The 16,336-nt window shown below is 40.2% G+C and overlaps 1 protein-coding gene across 2 annotated transcripts in view; it reads left to right on the forward strand.

The window, feature by feature from the left end:
* The window catches only part of Gnai1 (G protein subunit alpha i1), an 82,619-nt gene that overhangs the window by 21,019 nt on the left and 45,264 nt on the right, over positions 1-16,336 (forward strand). The window contains exon 1 of one of the 2 annotated variants that reach the window (XM_052719761.1): positions 12,848-12,893. The exons of the other annotated variant lie outside the window; for it this stretch is intronic. Within the exon in view, the coding sequence (XP_052575721.1) occupies positions 12,863-12,893 (31 nt within the window). The 5' untranslated portion in view covers positions 12,848-12,862. Of the gene's footprint in view, positions 1-12,847; positions 12,894-16,336 lie in introns of those variants that run through there. 2 annotated transcript variants of the gene reach the window in all.

Here is a 16,336-nt window from a genome sequence, read left to right on the forward strand (position 1 = left end):
ACTGAGCACTGAATCTTGAGGACAGGTAATAATTAATGGAAGTACTCCAGTTCTGTTTTCCTTCAGCATCACAAAGGCTACTCAGGATCTTTTGTTTCTCCATGTAAACTTTAGAATCCATTTGTTGATAGTGGCAAAACAATCTCTAGCTGAACCCCTAACTCTTGATGAGACATTTGCAGACTTAGTTGTCATGCTAATATTTAACAGTATTTTCAAGTATATATTAAAATCTTTTCCAAAGGGTGACCTTTAAATAAAAAAGTTACAATCAAATCAAATCACGATTTCCTTAGTTTGTAGCAAGCCACTGATACTGGCTTTCGGAAATCTATCACGTTTGAATTTCTCCCAGACTTCCCTAGGATTTGTCCAGAGGGATGACTCCATCATCTTCGAGTCCTTGTGCCCCTTCTCTTACTGTGACCCGGCCGAAGTTTCGTCCAAAGCTTTTGAGTCGACTTAAGTATAGCGGCTGCACTGTTGCCCATAGCCCACTATGACAAGGCTTGGGGCTGCTGTCTCTCTTGAGGTCTTCGAGTCCCTTGCCATGGTCTCAGTATGAAGCCGAGAGGTTTATCCTATCACATGTAATAAGTAAGTGATGTGGTGACTAGCAAAAGTTCTAGTGTCTTGTGCTTTCACAGTAGCACCTAGACCTTTGTGAGCCAGTTCTTCTGGGTTTCCTTCATTGTGTATTGTAGTACCTTTGCGACTGAGTGATACCATGCTCAGGCCTTGGCTCCAGGGCTAGCCTTTTGCTTTTCAGTCAGACTGTGTGGATTTGATATTCCCCTGTCCCTTGGGTAATTGAAGACATTTAGAAATTGAGAGGGAAGTGGAACTATTTGCACATGTGACATGTGAGCATGGAATAGTCATCAGGGTAGTTTGAAAAACAGTATTTCATAGAGCCAAGTTGAGTCTCTGGACCATACATTGCTAATTAGGAAATCAGATGAGTGGGTCAAGTGACATTGTAAGATCTTCTCTGTGTTAAAATTTTTATCCCATAAGAGAAGATCTACTTTGTTCAGTTTTGTATTTCAGTCAGGTGGTTTGCATATAACTAAGAGTCAGATGTTTCTGCCCTGGAGTAAGTATCCAGGGGAAATTCACATTGAGGTCAGAGTTTGGAAATAGACCGGACAGTATCCACCCACTTTGTTCCTGGCTTTTAAAGATTTTAAATAGTAATAAATGTGATATCCATTTCAAATCAAAGCCAGAGTTCATTTATTTATTTTTACTTTTATTGAAAATAGATTCTTAGCCAGGCAGTGGTGACACATGCCTTTAATCCCAGCACTCAGGAGGCAGAGGCAGGCAGATCTCTGTGAGTTCAAGGTCAGCCTGGGTTACAGAGTGAGTTACAGGAAAGGTGCAAAGCTACATAGAGAAACCCTGTCTTGAAAAAGAAAACAAAAACCAAAAAAAAAAAAATAGATTCTTCTCTCATACAATACATCCTGACCACAGTTTCTCCTCCTTCCATTCCTCCCAGCTTACCCCTCAACCTCTCCTCTCCCTCATATCCACTTCCCTCATTTCTTCTTCAGAAAAGAGCAGGTCTCCAAGAGTTGACCTTGGACCAAAGGAACAAACCACAAGACAAGGCAAAAGCCCTCATGTGGAGCCTGGACAAGGCAACCCAACAGGAGGAAAAGAGTCCCAAGAGCAGGCAAAAGAGCCAGAGACACACCTACTCCCACTGTAAGAAGCCCTACCAAAAAAGAAGTTAACAGCCATAATATATATGCAGAGGACCTAGTGGGCCCTGTGCTTGCTGCTTCAGTCTCTGTCAGCGCATGTGAGGCCTCCTTTCATTGATTCAGTGGGCCATGTCCTCCTGGTGTCCTCCATCCCCTCTGACTCCTATAATCTTTCCTCCCTCTCTTCCATGGGGTTTCTAAGCTCTGAGGGGAGGGACCCAATGGAGATCTCCAATTGAAACACTCTCCCTACATAATGTCTGCTGTGGGTCTCCACATCCACTCTCATCTGCTCCTGGAGGAGGCCTCTCTGATGATGACTGGACAAGGACAAGGCACTAATCTATGAGTATTACAGAATATCATTAAGTATAGTAGAGTATCATTAGGAATTATTTCATTGATTTTTTTTTTCCACCAGTTGTGTTTGGTTCTACCCTAGGTCTCTGGGCTGTGCAGTCTCTGTTTTCTGGCTATCCAGGTAGTGTTGGGTATGAGCTTCCTCTCATGCAGTCAGTCTCAAGCTAAACCAAACATTGGTTGGCTTCTCCCACAAGTTCTGAGCCACCATTGCCCCAGTATATCTTACAGGCAGGACCAATTATATGTTGAGGGTTTTGTGATGTGTTGGTGTCCATGTTTCTCATTTGGTAGCCTTCAGAGTACTTTTTTGTACCAAAGAAACTAGAACATAGAGGTGAAAGTTTCATGTAGGCACCATCTCAATCTCTCTGTGTTCCATGAGCTGTATGGATATTGTCCTTGTCAATGGGGTTCCACTGTCAGTTTTCAGAGAGGGACATTCTGTCCTAGCATCAGTCTCGGTTGTTTAGGAATCTCCATAGGACCTAGTGGGTCAATAACTCAACTGAATGCAACCCAGTCCCACCATTGGAAGTCTTACCTGGCTACAAATGATGGCCTGTTTAGACTCTAACCTCCATGACTAGGAGTCCAAATTAAGTTCAAGCTCATAGATTCCAGGAAATTTCCACTGCACTGGGTTTCCCCCAGCCCCCAATGTTCCCCAGTTCCAGCTCTATCTCTCTCCACACTCTCTTCTACTATCCCTCTCCACCACTTCATCCTATCTGGTCCTGTTCCCATCCACCCCCAGTCTACTCACATTTATTCTATTTCCCCTTCCCAAGGAGGTTCATGCATACCCCCTAGAGCCCTCCTCTTTTCTTAATCTCTCTGAGTCTGTGGATTGTAGCCTGATTATCATTTACTTAACCACTAATATCCACCTATAAGTGAATATATACCATACTTGTGGGTCAGGGTTATTTAACTCAGGATGATTTTTCCTTGTTAAATCTATTTGCCTGCAAATTTCATGATGTCACTGTTTTTAACAGCTGAGTAATACTCCATTGTGTAAATACACCACATTTTCTTTATGCATTCTTGGTTGAGGGGCACCTAGGTTGTTCCCAGGTTCTGGCTTTTACAAATATCACTGCAATGAACATAGTTGAGCACATGTCCTTGTTGTAGATGTCTTTTGGGAATATGCCCAAGAGTGGGATAGCTCAGTCTTGAGATAGATAGGTTCCAAATTTTCTGAGGAACTACTGTATTGATTTCCAAAGTAGTTGTACAAGTTTGCACTCCCACCAGCAGTGAGAGAGTGTTCCCCTTGCTCCACATCCTCATCAGCTTGAGCCATCACTTGTGTTATTGATCTTAGCCATTCTGACAGGTGTAAGATGGAATCTCAAAGTAGTTTTGATTTGTATTTCTTTGATGGTCAAGGTGGTTAAACATTTCTTTAAGCTTTTTGCAGGCATTTGTGATTTCTCTGTTGCAGTGGTTTTCAACCTTTTAATGTGGAGACCCTTTAATACAGTTCTTCCATGTTGTGGTGACCCACCAACCATAAAATTATTTCATTGCTACTTCATGACTGTAATTTTGCTATTGCGTGGATCATAATATAAATATCTGATATGCAGGATATCTGACATGTAACCCCTAAAGCAGTTATGACCTACAGGTTGAGAACCACTACTCTATTGAGAATTCTCTGTTTAGATCTATACCCCATCTTTAAGGTGGATTATTTGGGTTTTTGATATCTACTTTCTTGTGTTCTTTATGTATTTTGTATATTAGACCTTTATTGGATGTGGAGTTGGTAAAAATGTTCCCATTCTGTAGGATGCCTCTTTGTCCAAATGATGGTGTCCTTTGCCTTACAGAAGCTTTGCAGTTTCATGAGGTCCCATTCATTAATTGTAGATCTTAGTACCTGCACTATTGGTGTTCTGTTCAGGAAGCTGTCTTCTCTACCAGTGTATTCAAGCCTATTCCCTACATCCTCTTCTGTCAGATTCAGTGTGTCTGGTTTTATGTTGAGGTCTTTTTTCCACTTGGACTTTAATTTTGTGCAAAGTGATGAATATGAATCTATTTGCCTTTTTCCACATGCAGGCATCCGGATTGATTTGTTGAATCCAGTGCTATTTGTTGAAGTGTTGAAGATGCTTTCTTTTTCCAGTGTGTATTTCTGGCTTCTTTGTCAAAAATTAGGTGTCCATAGGTGTGTGAATTTATGTATGGGTCTTCAGATCAATTCCATTGACCCACCTGTCTGTTTTTATGCCAATACCATGTGGTTTTTATTACTGTAGCTCTGTGGTACAACTTGAAATCAGGGATAGGGATACCTCTGGCAGTTCGTTTATTGTTCAGGATTGTTTTAGCTATCCTGAGTTTTTGTTTTTCCACATGAAGTTGTGAAAATAGAATTTTTATAATAAGTTTGTAAGTTATGACATTAAGGAAGTTATTGGATTAAAGAAGGTAAAAATTTTAATTTTTGAGAACAATGTGTTGGGCTGCAAGAAACACATATTATACCCTTTATAGCAGTTACAAAGTCTGTTTTAATGGGAAGAATATTTTGCTAACATAATGTATCTCCTGAGGAAATTAGGAGGTATGCGCTTTATATTCTTTCTGTTTAGTCACAGTGGCAGAGAGGCTTCATAACTACATCTAACAAATGTTGAGTTAAAGAAAGCTGAAGCTTTCAAAAGGTGGTGTTCTTTTTAATGTAATCGGAGAGTTTATTATAAATCCTCAAAAAATGGTCATATATACTTCATTAGGCTGTGTAGCTTGGCCTCCACAGACCACCTGTTGGTAGTTCTTCGTGTCAGTGTGCTGAGAGACTCGTCGTGTGTTCTTTGCAGCCGATTAAGCACTGTTGCCTTTGGACACTTATTCTCACTGCCCTATGAGTGTTGTCGCACTGGTAGGTCCCTGTGCCTCTGAGGCACTGTGGCTGCCCCACAGAGGCATGTGGGAGCCCGTTCTCGGTTCCTCGTGGCTTTACCCAGCAGGTCCGCATAGAGGATGATTAGGACCACGGGCCTGAGTGCAGGTGTCTGAGATGGTCTGCACTTGGCTGTGCTGGGGGAGGAGGTCTTTTGCTCCACCCCTTGGCGTCTCTATAAAAACCCTGAGGCAGAGACAGTCAGGGCCGTTGGAATAGGTTCCAGGCCCTCTCGAGGCTATCCTTTATTTTCTATCTGTTTATCTCCGCGATATACTCCGCAATAAATCCTTCTATCTAATATTTCCTGCTGCTCGCACTCAAGAAAACTCTGGGGAACTGTGGGGGTGGTTGGGTAAATGCCCCACAGAGGCACACCTCCTCATTTGCTTAGTGGTTAGTTTATAGAGTAAGAAATTAATTGTCATACCAGTATCTTGTTTTGAGAAGTATTTGACATATTGCATATGTCTTTGATGATTAAAAAGAAATCTATTAGAAGATACTAATTAGAGGATGAGTCTCAAGATAGTCAATGTTTGCCCCTGGGTGTGCTAATGAGAACTTCCACTCCTTGGTAATGTTTGCAAAAATAAAGGAGGAGTTCATTAGAAGTCATATATTTTCAGGAGGTCATTACAGATCTTCAGGAAAAACTCCTTTGAGCTCTTATTAAATTAAAATTACAAATATGTTCATCTACAGTATTATTGTTACTTGAGGCTAGCTTTGTTTCTGAGATGGGGTTTCACAATCCAAAGTATCCTGAGTCACAGATTGATTGGTGTCTTGTGCAAATGTTTTTCGTTGTCACCCTATAAAATCTTTGTTTGAAAAAAATAATTTGCAAAGCTGGATTTGTTATAGGAAATGCAGCCAAGTACTTTACAGCACCAGGGAGGGCTTGGAAGATTGCTGGGCCCCCTGAGAAGCGAGCATATTCTGTTCCACTTGTCTCCCTGAACTTGTAGTTATCTCCCTGTGGCAATATGGGTGTCCTTTCTCCTCATTACAGCATCTTTAAGAGTTTAAATACTGGGGGTACAAGATGACTCTACCAAGATTTTTTTATTATTTTATCAAGAATTTATTTGTTTTAATAGTTTTACCCCTGTTGTCATCTTTATTACATTTTCTCCTTTATCTCAGTATCCTAGTAGCCCAGCTGTGCGTGTACTCTGACCTGTTTGCGAAGTCCAGCTGTTGCCTAAGCATCACAGGGTACTGACATTTGGTTGGCCCTGTTCATATCCCCATTTATAGCGGGTTCTCCATTATTGACCCTGTAGTGCATTCCTGCTGAGCTCCTGGCCTGGTTCCAGAGAGCAGCACCTCACCCTACTCATTCCTTTGTTTAACCACACCTTTTGTTTCTCTTATCGCCCTATGAGATTCTTGTCTGAGCGTCAAGGATCAGAGAGTCTCCCAAGGATCTAAGGCCTATGCAAACCTTGGTTCAGGAAACCCGGAAGACCTTGGTACCTGAGAATCAAGTAATTTGCACTTGGCATTTGGTCTCTGGGAGCTCCTTTTAGGGTGCTCTGAAGGTACAGAAATTAACTGGCTAAAATATAATAGAGAGTAAATAAAAATGCTCTGGGTGAAGGGAAAGTGCTTCAGTCCTTCCAGGCTGGACCCCCCTGCAGCCATGAAAGGCTAGATTCATTCTTAAGATGCCTCTGAGTCTTGATTCCATGGACCCACGTGAACCCACACACCCGTGCCAGGACACAGTTACATTCCTTCACTGTTGACTTACTAATTGCACTACCTTAGTAGCTACTTCGCTGAACACTCACATATGTGAGTAATTGAACACTTTTAGTATATGTTTTATATTTAATATTAAATTCTGTATGTGTGAAGAGTTTGTTTCAGTCATTATTACTGGTTTCTGAGAAGAGACTAGTTTTCCTCGCATCTTTTTGCTCATTTTGTAGCATATCATCCAGATGTTAGTCCTAACTCATTACAGAAGGGTTCTTTGGCAGGGCTGAGCACTAGATGCAAACTCATTGGATAAGCTTGAGTTTGGCTTTGCATCCTTGTATTGAGTGCAGTGACGTTATGCAACCCATTACTAAGGCTTTGCTGAAATCAGGCAGGTCTCAGCCTCAGACATAGCCATGCTTTTTTTTCCTGTCAAATAATCGTTTCTAAGAAGGATTGGCATTTTTGGCATTTTTAATGCTCCTATGCTACATCTAGCAGTTTCTTCTCTAAATTTCCACAGTGCTGTATTCAAGATCATTTGAAGCCTTCTCTAGGCTTGTCTAGCTTCTATTTCCTTTATTTGTGGCCTTTTTCCACTTCAACTTTTTGTTAACATAACCTGTGATTGTTTATATTCACTTGGATGAATTTACAAAGATTCAGGGAAGCCAGAAAGATGTCCAAAGAGGTTGACATTTGTGCATTAGAGTATCACTACCTCTTCTCTGGGCCTTTAAACGGTAAAGGGGAGACAGCATCAAGAAGGAGTTTGGGAAGTCTAGGAAACAAAGCCTTTGAGAAAGATCTAAGGATGGCATATCTGTCTCTGAAGAGGAAAAGTCCAAAATTTTTCATGTGAAGTTGGATTGTGATAGCCAAGAGTTGTGCACATTCCTGAGGGACCAAACAAGGAAATGAACTTAAGCTGTGTTATTCAAAGATTTGTACTGAGTATAAGTAGAATTTTATGATTCTAAATAGTATTCATCTCTGGAATGACTTTCTGGAAAAGTTGTGGCTTTTCTCCACTCCAAACTCTCCTAAAAGTAACCGGTTTTCATCTGCAGTGCCTTAGGAGCCCTGTAGTGCCCCCCATCTGTAGTGCCCCCGCCGGCAGACAGGGACTAGCCGACCTTCCCATGTCCTTTCTTCCTCGGGGAGGCTCTTGTCACAAGTCTCATTTCACATCTAGAGCTCTGCTACACCGGGTTCAGTCTTGTGCCTCCTCAGCATGTCATTTCAAGTACTGTTAAGATTCCATCATGAATCTGCTAATGGAAAAGTGACCGTGAAGTCTGGTGTGCTTTTCTCAGTGTAAAAATAAAACCCCACCTCTCATCTTTAGCTAAAACATAAATACTTCATGTGGTATGTCAGCAATTCACAGAGGGTGAGATGCTGGATAGCTCAGTTTTAAAGATAGCCTTTATTTTCTTTTTACCTCTAACATTTTGGCAGAATGTTTTTTTCTGTATTCTTGTTTTTATGTTGCCTTCATATCATTTCTTACTCGGCAGTTCTTTTGGCTAAATAATTCTGTAATTGGAGGTGTTTTTCACAATAATGTCATAAAATATATTGCTGCTAAGCATGGTATATTAGCTACCTAAAAAGACAGATGCTGTCTGGGAATCTCACCCCTGCAAGTTTCTGACTTGGAGATCAACTGAATCAGCTTTACCATTCAAAATGTGCCTTGGTAATGATGTGATGATTGTCAGGATGGATGAATGGTGATTACAGAGTGCTTCCCACAGTGTTTGTTATACAGTAAGAGCTTAAAGGTAATTGTTTTTAGGTATTAGTGAAAACATTCACCTAGTTACCCTTGCTCATTAGGGACAATGTTAAGTGCAGAATATACAAGAAGGAAGATGTTCATTTCTTTCTCTGTGGAGACTCACATTCCTGCATGAGTAAGGTAGGTGGAAGAAATTAATTATGTGAAAAGAAGGGTCATAGGAGTATAATCTTTTCACAGAGCCTATAGGAATAAGGTTGCTGGGGTTCATGTTTGTGTTTTGCTCTTGGACATACCTAGACATCTGGAGTTAAGACATTTGAGGTATTTCTTGATGTAGACAACTGGTCTCATTTTGTTGGGTGGGTGCCTTCTTCCCTGGTTGCTGTTGCCACTCTGAGTTCCAGCCATGTGTGGAATCTGTGGGGTCCCTGAGTCCCACCCATGCAGGGTGGTTGTGGGGTCCCTGGTACAGAACTGTTCTACAGGTCAGGTGAGGTGTCGCAAAAGAATGAAGATGGGCTAGAAATGGTTGAAAGGGGTGGAAGGGAAGAATAAAAGGGACCCTGGGCCCTGAGTCTACACCAAGAGGTGAGTCCCAAAAGGATCAAACTACAGTGTTTCACAAAATACATGCAACGAGTTGGATAATTAATCATTGGGCCAAATAAAACTTTCAAATTCTTAAAAACATTTTTTTTTTCAAAAAAGAGAGGTACTGTTTTCTTTTAAAAGGCAGATGGATGCATCCTTCATACGAAGGTGTTGGTTATGGGCAGGGAGTTTTCACATGTTTGAGTCTAAACAGTGACGTAGTGCTGTTGGAAAAGGGGACATTTCATTCCATTTCGCATGTTTACAAACTGATCTTAATGTTTTGAACCTTCACTTTAGGATTCATCACTTTGAATTTTGATTTTAACCTATAGGTTGACTTCAATTACATCAAATTTTATGTGAATTTTGAACAGTTACATCTATACAATTATTTCAGAAAAATTGAGCGTGGCAATTCACACCTGTAATTCTAACACCTGTGTGGTGAAGGCTCTTAGAGGATTAGAAGTTCAAGGTCATCCTTGGATAGCAAATTCAAGGTCAACTTGGGATACATGAGATCCTGTTTCAAAAAAAAAAATAAAGAAGTTATTTTCATTATCTGCCATAGTAACCTTATATCCCAGTATGGGAATGCAAGACTATAAGTTAATCTCTGTGTGATATGGTATCAATCATCTGTCTGTCGATCTGTCTGTCTGTCAGTCTTCCTACCTACCTTTATCTATGGACACACATACATCCCTGTGTTTTCTGAAGTTATTTCTCCAGTTCCTCCAGCACATTCCTGGTGCTTTGCTATTCAACCTTCAGGCTTATGAATTGATAAGGTCTATAGTACTTTTTATGTGATTTATTTGTCTTCAGAGTGTGTTACCTGGGGTGAAGACTTGCATGGTAGTGTCAAAAACAATGGCTAATGGATGGGTGTTCTGTAGTTGTGTGTCATGACTGAAGTTACCTGAGAACAGTTGGTGCTGTGGTATACTTAAGAGTGACTCTAGTGTAGCCTCACAGCTGATATGAAAGTGGCCATTGTCCTTCTACAGCTCTGCACTAAGGGGTGTCTTGTAACTGAAAGTTTTCCCGTGCCCACCCAGCTTCTAAGAACTTGCACATGGATGGATGGAAGGGAGAGAAGAATATCCTTCTTTGCAGTTCTGAACATTCTGTGGAAGGTAGACTTTTTCAATGTCTGTAGAGTTTGCGAGATGGCTTCATTTGCCTGTGCTTAAGATGGTCTGTGCCAGTACCGGGAAAGCTGAGTTAGACATGTGTGGAGGGAAAAGAAATCTAGAATTTGGACAGTTTGTGGTTCTCATCCCTATCACATTCATTGCTCCTTTTCTTAACAAACAATCTTTGCCCTATATAGTATTTTCAAACAAAATTTGTAGATAACCTGTCTTCCTATGTTTAATATGTTTAGCACATCCTGACTGCAATGTATTAGAAAAAAGGAGGAAAGGGTAATTAATGTTCTTCAGTATGTAAATGCTTTCTGCACTTTAACTGCAAAAGCCAATAGTGTTTCTTCTATAAATAGAAACATTTGGGGCTTCCTGAACTTCAGTCAGTGTGCCAACCAGGATATGATCTGTGGATATGGCATTCAACTTCTCTAGAATTTCCAAAGGATACAAACACAATCTTCATTTTTCTCATAGTTGCATTGCTAAGATAAACATATATTAAAACCATACAAAAAGGACTGTTTTCATGGTGAAAATAGAGCTAATACAATTGCCATTTGTCTCCAAGTAGGATACTCAGAGAGTCCTCAGAAATGTGTTCAAGACGCAGGTCAATAGCACATTGAGAAGATGTTCAGTGTACAATGAGAGGTTTTGTATACGGCGTAGTGTGCCTAACCATTCAGATAACCAAAGATGCTCTTCAGTTTTCCATTGCACTGCCTTGTGCTGAGTCAGAACTTCAGCCAGCAGCATAAGCCCTGGCACTACCTAATGATAGCGAACTGACATGAACCTGAGTGTTTGAAAGGTGTGCTAGGAATCCTCACTGTGGATCTAATTCTCCTTTTAATAATGTACTGGATTATTTTTCTGAGATCACTGTAAAATTTGTTAGAAACAGGAATGTATGTAGACAATAACCATACCTGCAGAAACAGTTTTACTCATGTTAAAATATACACAATAAGAACTCACCATTCAAACTATTTTCACTATATCCAGTTCAATGGAATTAAGTATAATCACCTTTTGTTTAAACATCATCAATCTCTGGTCCCTAGAATTTTTAATATCAGCCCATGCCAAAACTCTATGGATTAAACACTATCTCCCCATTACTGCTTCCTCCAGCTCCTGACACCCTCCTTTCTACTCCGCATTTCCTTGAGTTTGACTGTTCTATATGAAAGGCTTAATAGTGGGATCATAAAAATATAGCTTATGTGTATTTTAGTTCATGTGTATTTGTGTGTATGTGGATATGTACATGCCACTAGAGGCCTGAAGAGGTTTGAGATCCTCTGGAGCTGGAGTTACAGAGTTCTGAGCCACCTGACCTGGAAACTTAGAACTCAACTTTGATCTTCTGCAAGAGCATCAGATGTTCTCAAGCACTGAGTCACCTCTCTAGCCTTGTTGCCTTTTGTATCTAGCTTACTTCACACAGCATGCCTTCAAGGTTCATCTGTGTTGGTAGATGCATCTGCATTTCCTTTCTTTATAAGGTTGATTACTAGTACATTATTTGTATGTTACATTTGTTTATTCAACTCATGTATACTTGAGTTGCTTCACTGGTTGGCTGTTGTGAATGCTGCAGTGAGCATTAGTGGACAGATGTCTCTTTAAGACTCTGGTTTTGGTGTATGTATGTATGTATGTGTGTATCCATAACTAAGATTGCTGGATCATATTGTAATTCTACTTTAAAATACATTTTTTTATGATTCATTTATTTTTGGCTTATTTACATTGGTGTTTTGCCGAGATGAATGTTTCTGTGAAACTGTTGGATCCCCTGGAGCTGGAGTTACAGACAGTTGTGAACTTCCATGTGGGTGCTGGGAATTGAACACCAGGTACTCTGGAAGAGCAGCCAGTGCTCTTAACTGCTGAGCTATCTTTCCAGGCCATTTAAGTACATTTTTATTTTAAACCACTGTGCTGTTTTCTCTAGTATCACATTCCCACCCTCAGTGTGCAAATTTCCATTTTTTTCCCATGCCCTTGCTTGCATATATATATATATATATATATATATATATATATATATATATATATAATGGCGACCATTGGTGGGTGTGAGTTGGTATGTCATATTGGTTTTGATTTGTTGAGAAAATGAAAACCAGTACCATTCCCAGCCTTATGCATGGCCTTTTAGAAAGCGCTTGATCCACTATGTATGCACATACAGTATATTTAATCTGTCTATATATGTTTAAACTTTACCTTTTTTGGCATTTTCTGTATACTTTTTGTGTTGGCTATCAAACCATCACATGTAATGCATTTAAAATGCATTGCATATATAGATCTTTATATAACCCCTGTTCATGAATATTTCGGCAGGCTGGCTTTTTTTCCACACAGTTAAAATGTATAAATGTGTTAGGACCAATTGCTAAAAAGGATCCTGGAGTTTGCATTTAGGATGAGAAGCCTGCAGTGGCTGTGCTCTCAGGAACCAAGCAGGCTCCTTGCTCACATTCCAGCAATCTGGCTCACTGGTCTCACGGAAGTGTTTTTCTGAAGACATTTTTTGACAGTGCATGAGCTGAGCTAGCTGGCATTGAATGGGCACAGAGCCTGTGTATTCCTCGGTTGTCAGCTCCTGTGCTGTCTGGTCCATTTCTTGTTTTCGCCTTACTCTGTGTTGATGTGTTGGTTTCATCTAACCTATTTTAAATGTAAGTGATATTTTCTCATTATCTTCTTTCTGCCCTTTTGTCCTTTATTTCATTTCCCAGTTCATTTGCTGCAGAATTTTTGAGCCATGATATTCTTTTTCATTTTAAATGATTATTGGATTCAGATCAGAGAGTGAGAGTCATCCTGTGAGAGATGGCAGTTGTGGGGAGATCGTGCATGTGATGCATGACTGGGGCTTGCTCACAGTGTCCTCCTGCCCCCTTAATGTCATTATATGAAGACATGTTTTCTCCTTTTCTTTGAGATTCTGGGGTTTGAACCTAGGCCCTTTCACACTGCAGAAGCATTCTGCTACTAAACTGTGTTTCTGCCCACTTCTACCTTTTATTTCTGGGCTCAGGGTCTTACTGGCTTCGGCCTCACCATGGCTTAGTTGGGGGCCTCTACTTGTAACCTTGCCTCTGTCTCCCAAGTAGCTGGGATCACAGGCTTCTTCCATCAGGACTGGATTTATCTTGTCTACTCAGTTGTCTGAGTCTTCAGTCTTTTGAAAAGCTGGAGACCTATAGACTAAAATTTCTAGCAAAGGAAGATTTTACTCAGATAGTATTGTAGTAAAACAACATAACTGTATCAGCCTCTCATCACGTAGCGCCCACCTGCTTGGTATGAAATCTTGGAACTTCTACTTGATGTGAAATTACCAGGCTTGAGCAAACTGTGCAGTTAGAAGTGCTGGAGGGTGAGAGGAGCAGGGTGGGGAAAAGGTTGTGTGTAGGAGAGGCTTGGTCTTCTCTGAGCAAGGAACAAGATGTTAGAGTTTCAAGATGATGTAATTAAAATGACAACAGTGAGCTAACCGTATTCCGGGTTTTGAACATAATTCCTCATTATTTTATTAGTTACTTTTCTTGTCATTTTGACAAACTATCTTAGAGAAGCATCTTAAGGGAGAAGACAGTTATTTTGACTTAGTTTCAGGGATTTCTGTGGCAGGAAGGCATAGTGAGTGGCAGCGTGAGGGTGGAGCAGCTGTTCGCCTTTGGGCTGAACAGGAAGCTGAGAGTCCGTTTACCTGGAAGCAGGGTGCCCACCCCTGAGCCGCCTCTGTCACCATGCCTCCCCTCCCAAAGGTTCTCAAACGAGCACCAGCAGCTAGAGATCCAAGTATTGAAGCACATGATTCAGTGGGGACATTTCACGTTTAAACCGCAATGATTCTCTTACATCCAATTGTTGAGTTTTATGAACTTCAGTGAGAGGTTTGAGCTTCTATTTACCAGCCTTGTGATCTACTCATTTAAAGTGTCCAGTAGGATAGTTCTCCGAGTCTATTCACAATATTGTCAAGCTGTCACTGTATGTCAGGTTTAAACTATTTTAACTACTCCTAAAAGCAAGTCTGTGGCTTTCAGCAGTAACCTCCATTGCCACCCTCAACTCCCCGCCTAAGGAAACCATTCATTTACTTTTTGTCTTTATAAATGCCTTGTTTTGGACATTTCATATGAAGCTGTGTGCTATACTGTGCTACCTTTGTTTTGGTCTCCTTCAGTTAGCTCAACATTGCAGCCCTTGGCCAGGGTTGCAGTAAGAGCCAATGGGAACTTCATTTCTGTGCATGGTCATGCAGTTCTGTGCTAAGGACAAGCTGCATTGTGTTCACCAGCAGTGGACTCTTGGGCTCTTTCCATCTTTGTGCTGTTAATGGTGCTTCTGTGAAGACCCATGTACAATGTTTTGGACAGCAATCTTTTTTTCATTTCTGTTGGATGCATATAGGTGGGATTGAAAGTGTCAGTCAAACGGTAACTGTTTAACATTTTTCAGATCTTGCAGTGTTTTCCCAAATCACTGCATGGTTCACATTCTGAACGAACTGTGTGAGGAAGACTCCACAGGTCCCAAATTCTCACTTGCATTTTAAGGTCTGTATCCTTGCCGTCGTAGTAGTATCTTTTTGTGGCTTTCATATTAATTTCATTAACTCTTATAAGTTAACTATAGTAAATTTCCAATGGAAGCATTAGCCGAATATTAACATCTATTAATGGGGATAGATCAAGGGGATTAAGAGCATATTTCATTAACTCTGACATACACATGTTTTTGCACTTAACAGCACCATCATATCTCACAAGAAATGTATTATAGCTTTAGAAAAGACATTTTACAAAGGATAATACATTTTGGCAGTTAAGAAATCTATTTCTTTGGGTTCTCTAGTCCCTATAGGAACTAGAAAAATAAGACACTAAAATACTGTCAAATTAAGACAAGCTAATTCTGCCTCATATTACCAGATTAAGATTTTAAATAATTTATGCTGTAGCATTTCTTTAACTATATAAACGTTTATGTTTCTAATGGCCAGTAGCTCCTGCTCTACTCAGCCATGTTGGGGCCAGTCTTAAAGAATTTGATATAATTTTATCCTCATTCTAAACAAAAAGAAAAAAGAAAAAGAGCCAAAAGAATCCACAAACTCCACATTTCCTTACAAAGAGAAACGTATTAAATTATTGAGTATTAAGAATTCTTGTTTGTGATTTTATATTGACTTAGTTCGCTGCATCTATGGCCTGAAGAAGTGTTGGGATATGAAGCCAGATTGCCATTTATCATCCTTAGGTTCTCTCTCATCTGGGGGAGACAGATGATGAGGAAAAGCAGCAAGGCTATTGATTTCCATGTACTTTGATTTTCTGCAGACCTGGCTATCACCAGAATGTAAGAGCTATATGGTAATTTCATTGATGTTAATATGCAACTTAAAATTTTAAAATCGCTGCCTGAATCAGGGTAGACAAAGTCTGTGCTTCCCAGGAGTGCCAGCTACTTAATAGTGTTTTCCTGTTTGCTTCAAATTCACATATTGACAGCCTCTAGTGAAGCATTAGCAGTAAAGGTCTTGTGTGGAGGCCGGCAAGCCTATTGACAAGTGATAGAGCAGAATATGGTCTGGCATCAGATAATTAATGGATTATTCTTTCTCTAGTCCCAGTTCCATATCTGTAACTGCTGTTATCATTGTGAATTCTGGTCTCTGGAGTGTCACATGGTATAATGTCTTCTGTGTGATGGATCTCCTGCTTTTCATGAGATAGCTTATTTACCTCTAGCTTTTCTCCTTCCTTAGCTTTTCCTCCCTCACCACCCTTCAAATGAAAAAACAGTTTGTCTTTTTCTGCACTGTCTCCTGGATGTAATCTTTTTTTTCTCAAGATCCTTCCAAGAAGGGTGGTTTGAAGCATAGTGTTTGAAATGGCAGTGGAGTGATAAATAGAACTCCAAATAGGGCAGCAGACCTTGAACTTTGCTATTTGTGTGTCTGCAAGCTTTATTTAAACTTACTTCTTTGTAATCCTTTATTGTCACTGCTTGTTTTTCATTAGTTTCAATTCTCACGATGAGTTCCTGCATATGTTTTTGATTCATATTAATAGCGGGTGTTAGTAATTTAAGTAAAGGCGCCATGTAT

Source organism: Peromyscus californicus, unplaced genomic scaffold (assembly GCF_007827085.1).
Source record: "Peromyscus californicus insignis strain IS unplaced genomic scaffold, ASM782708v3 Scaffold_6__1_contigs__length_162567912, whole genome shotgun sequence".
In the NCBI taxonomy this organism is placed as follows: domain Eukaryota; kingdom Metazoa; phylum Chordata; class Mammalia; order Rodentia; family Cricetidae; genus Peromyscus; species Peromyscus californicus.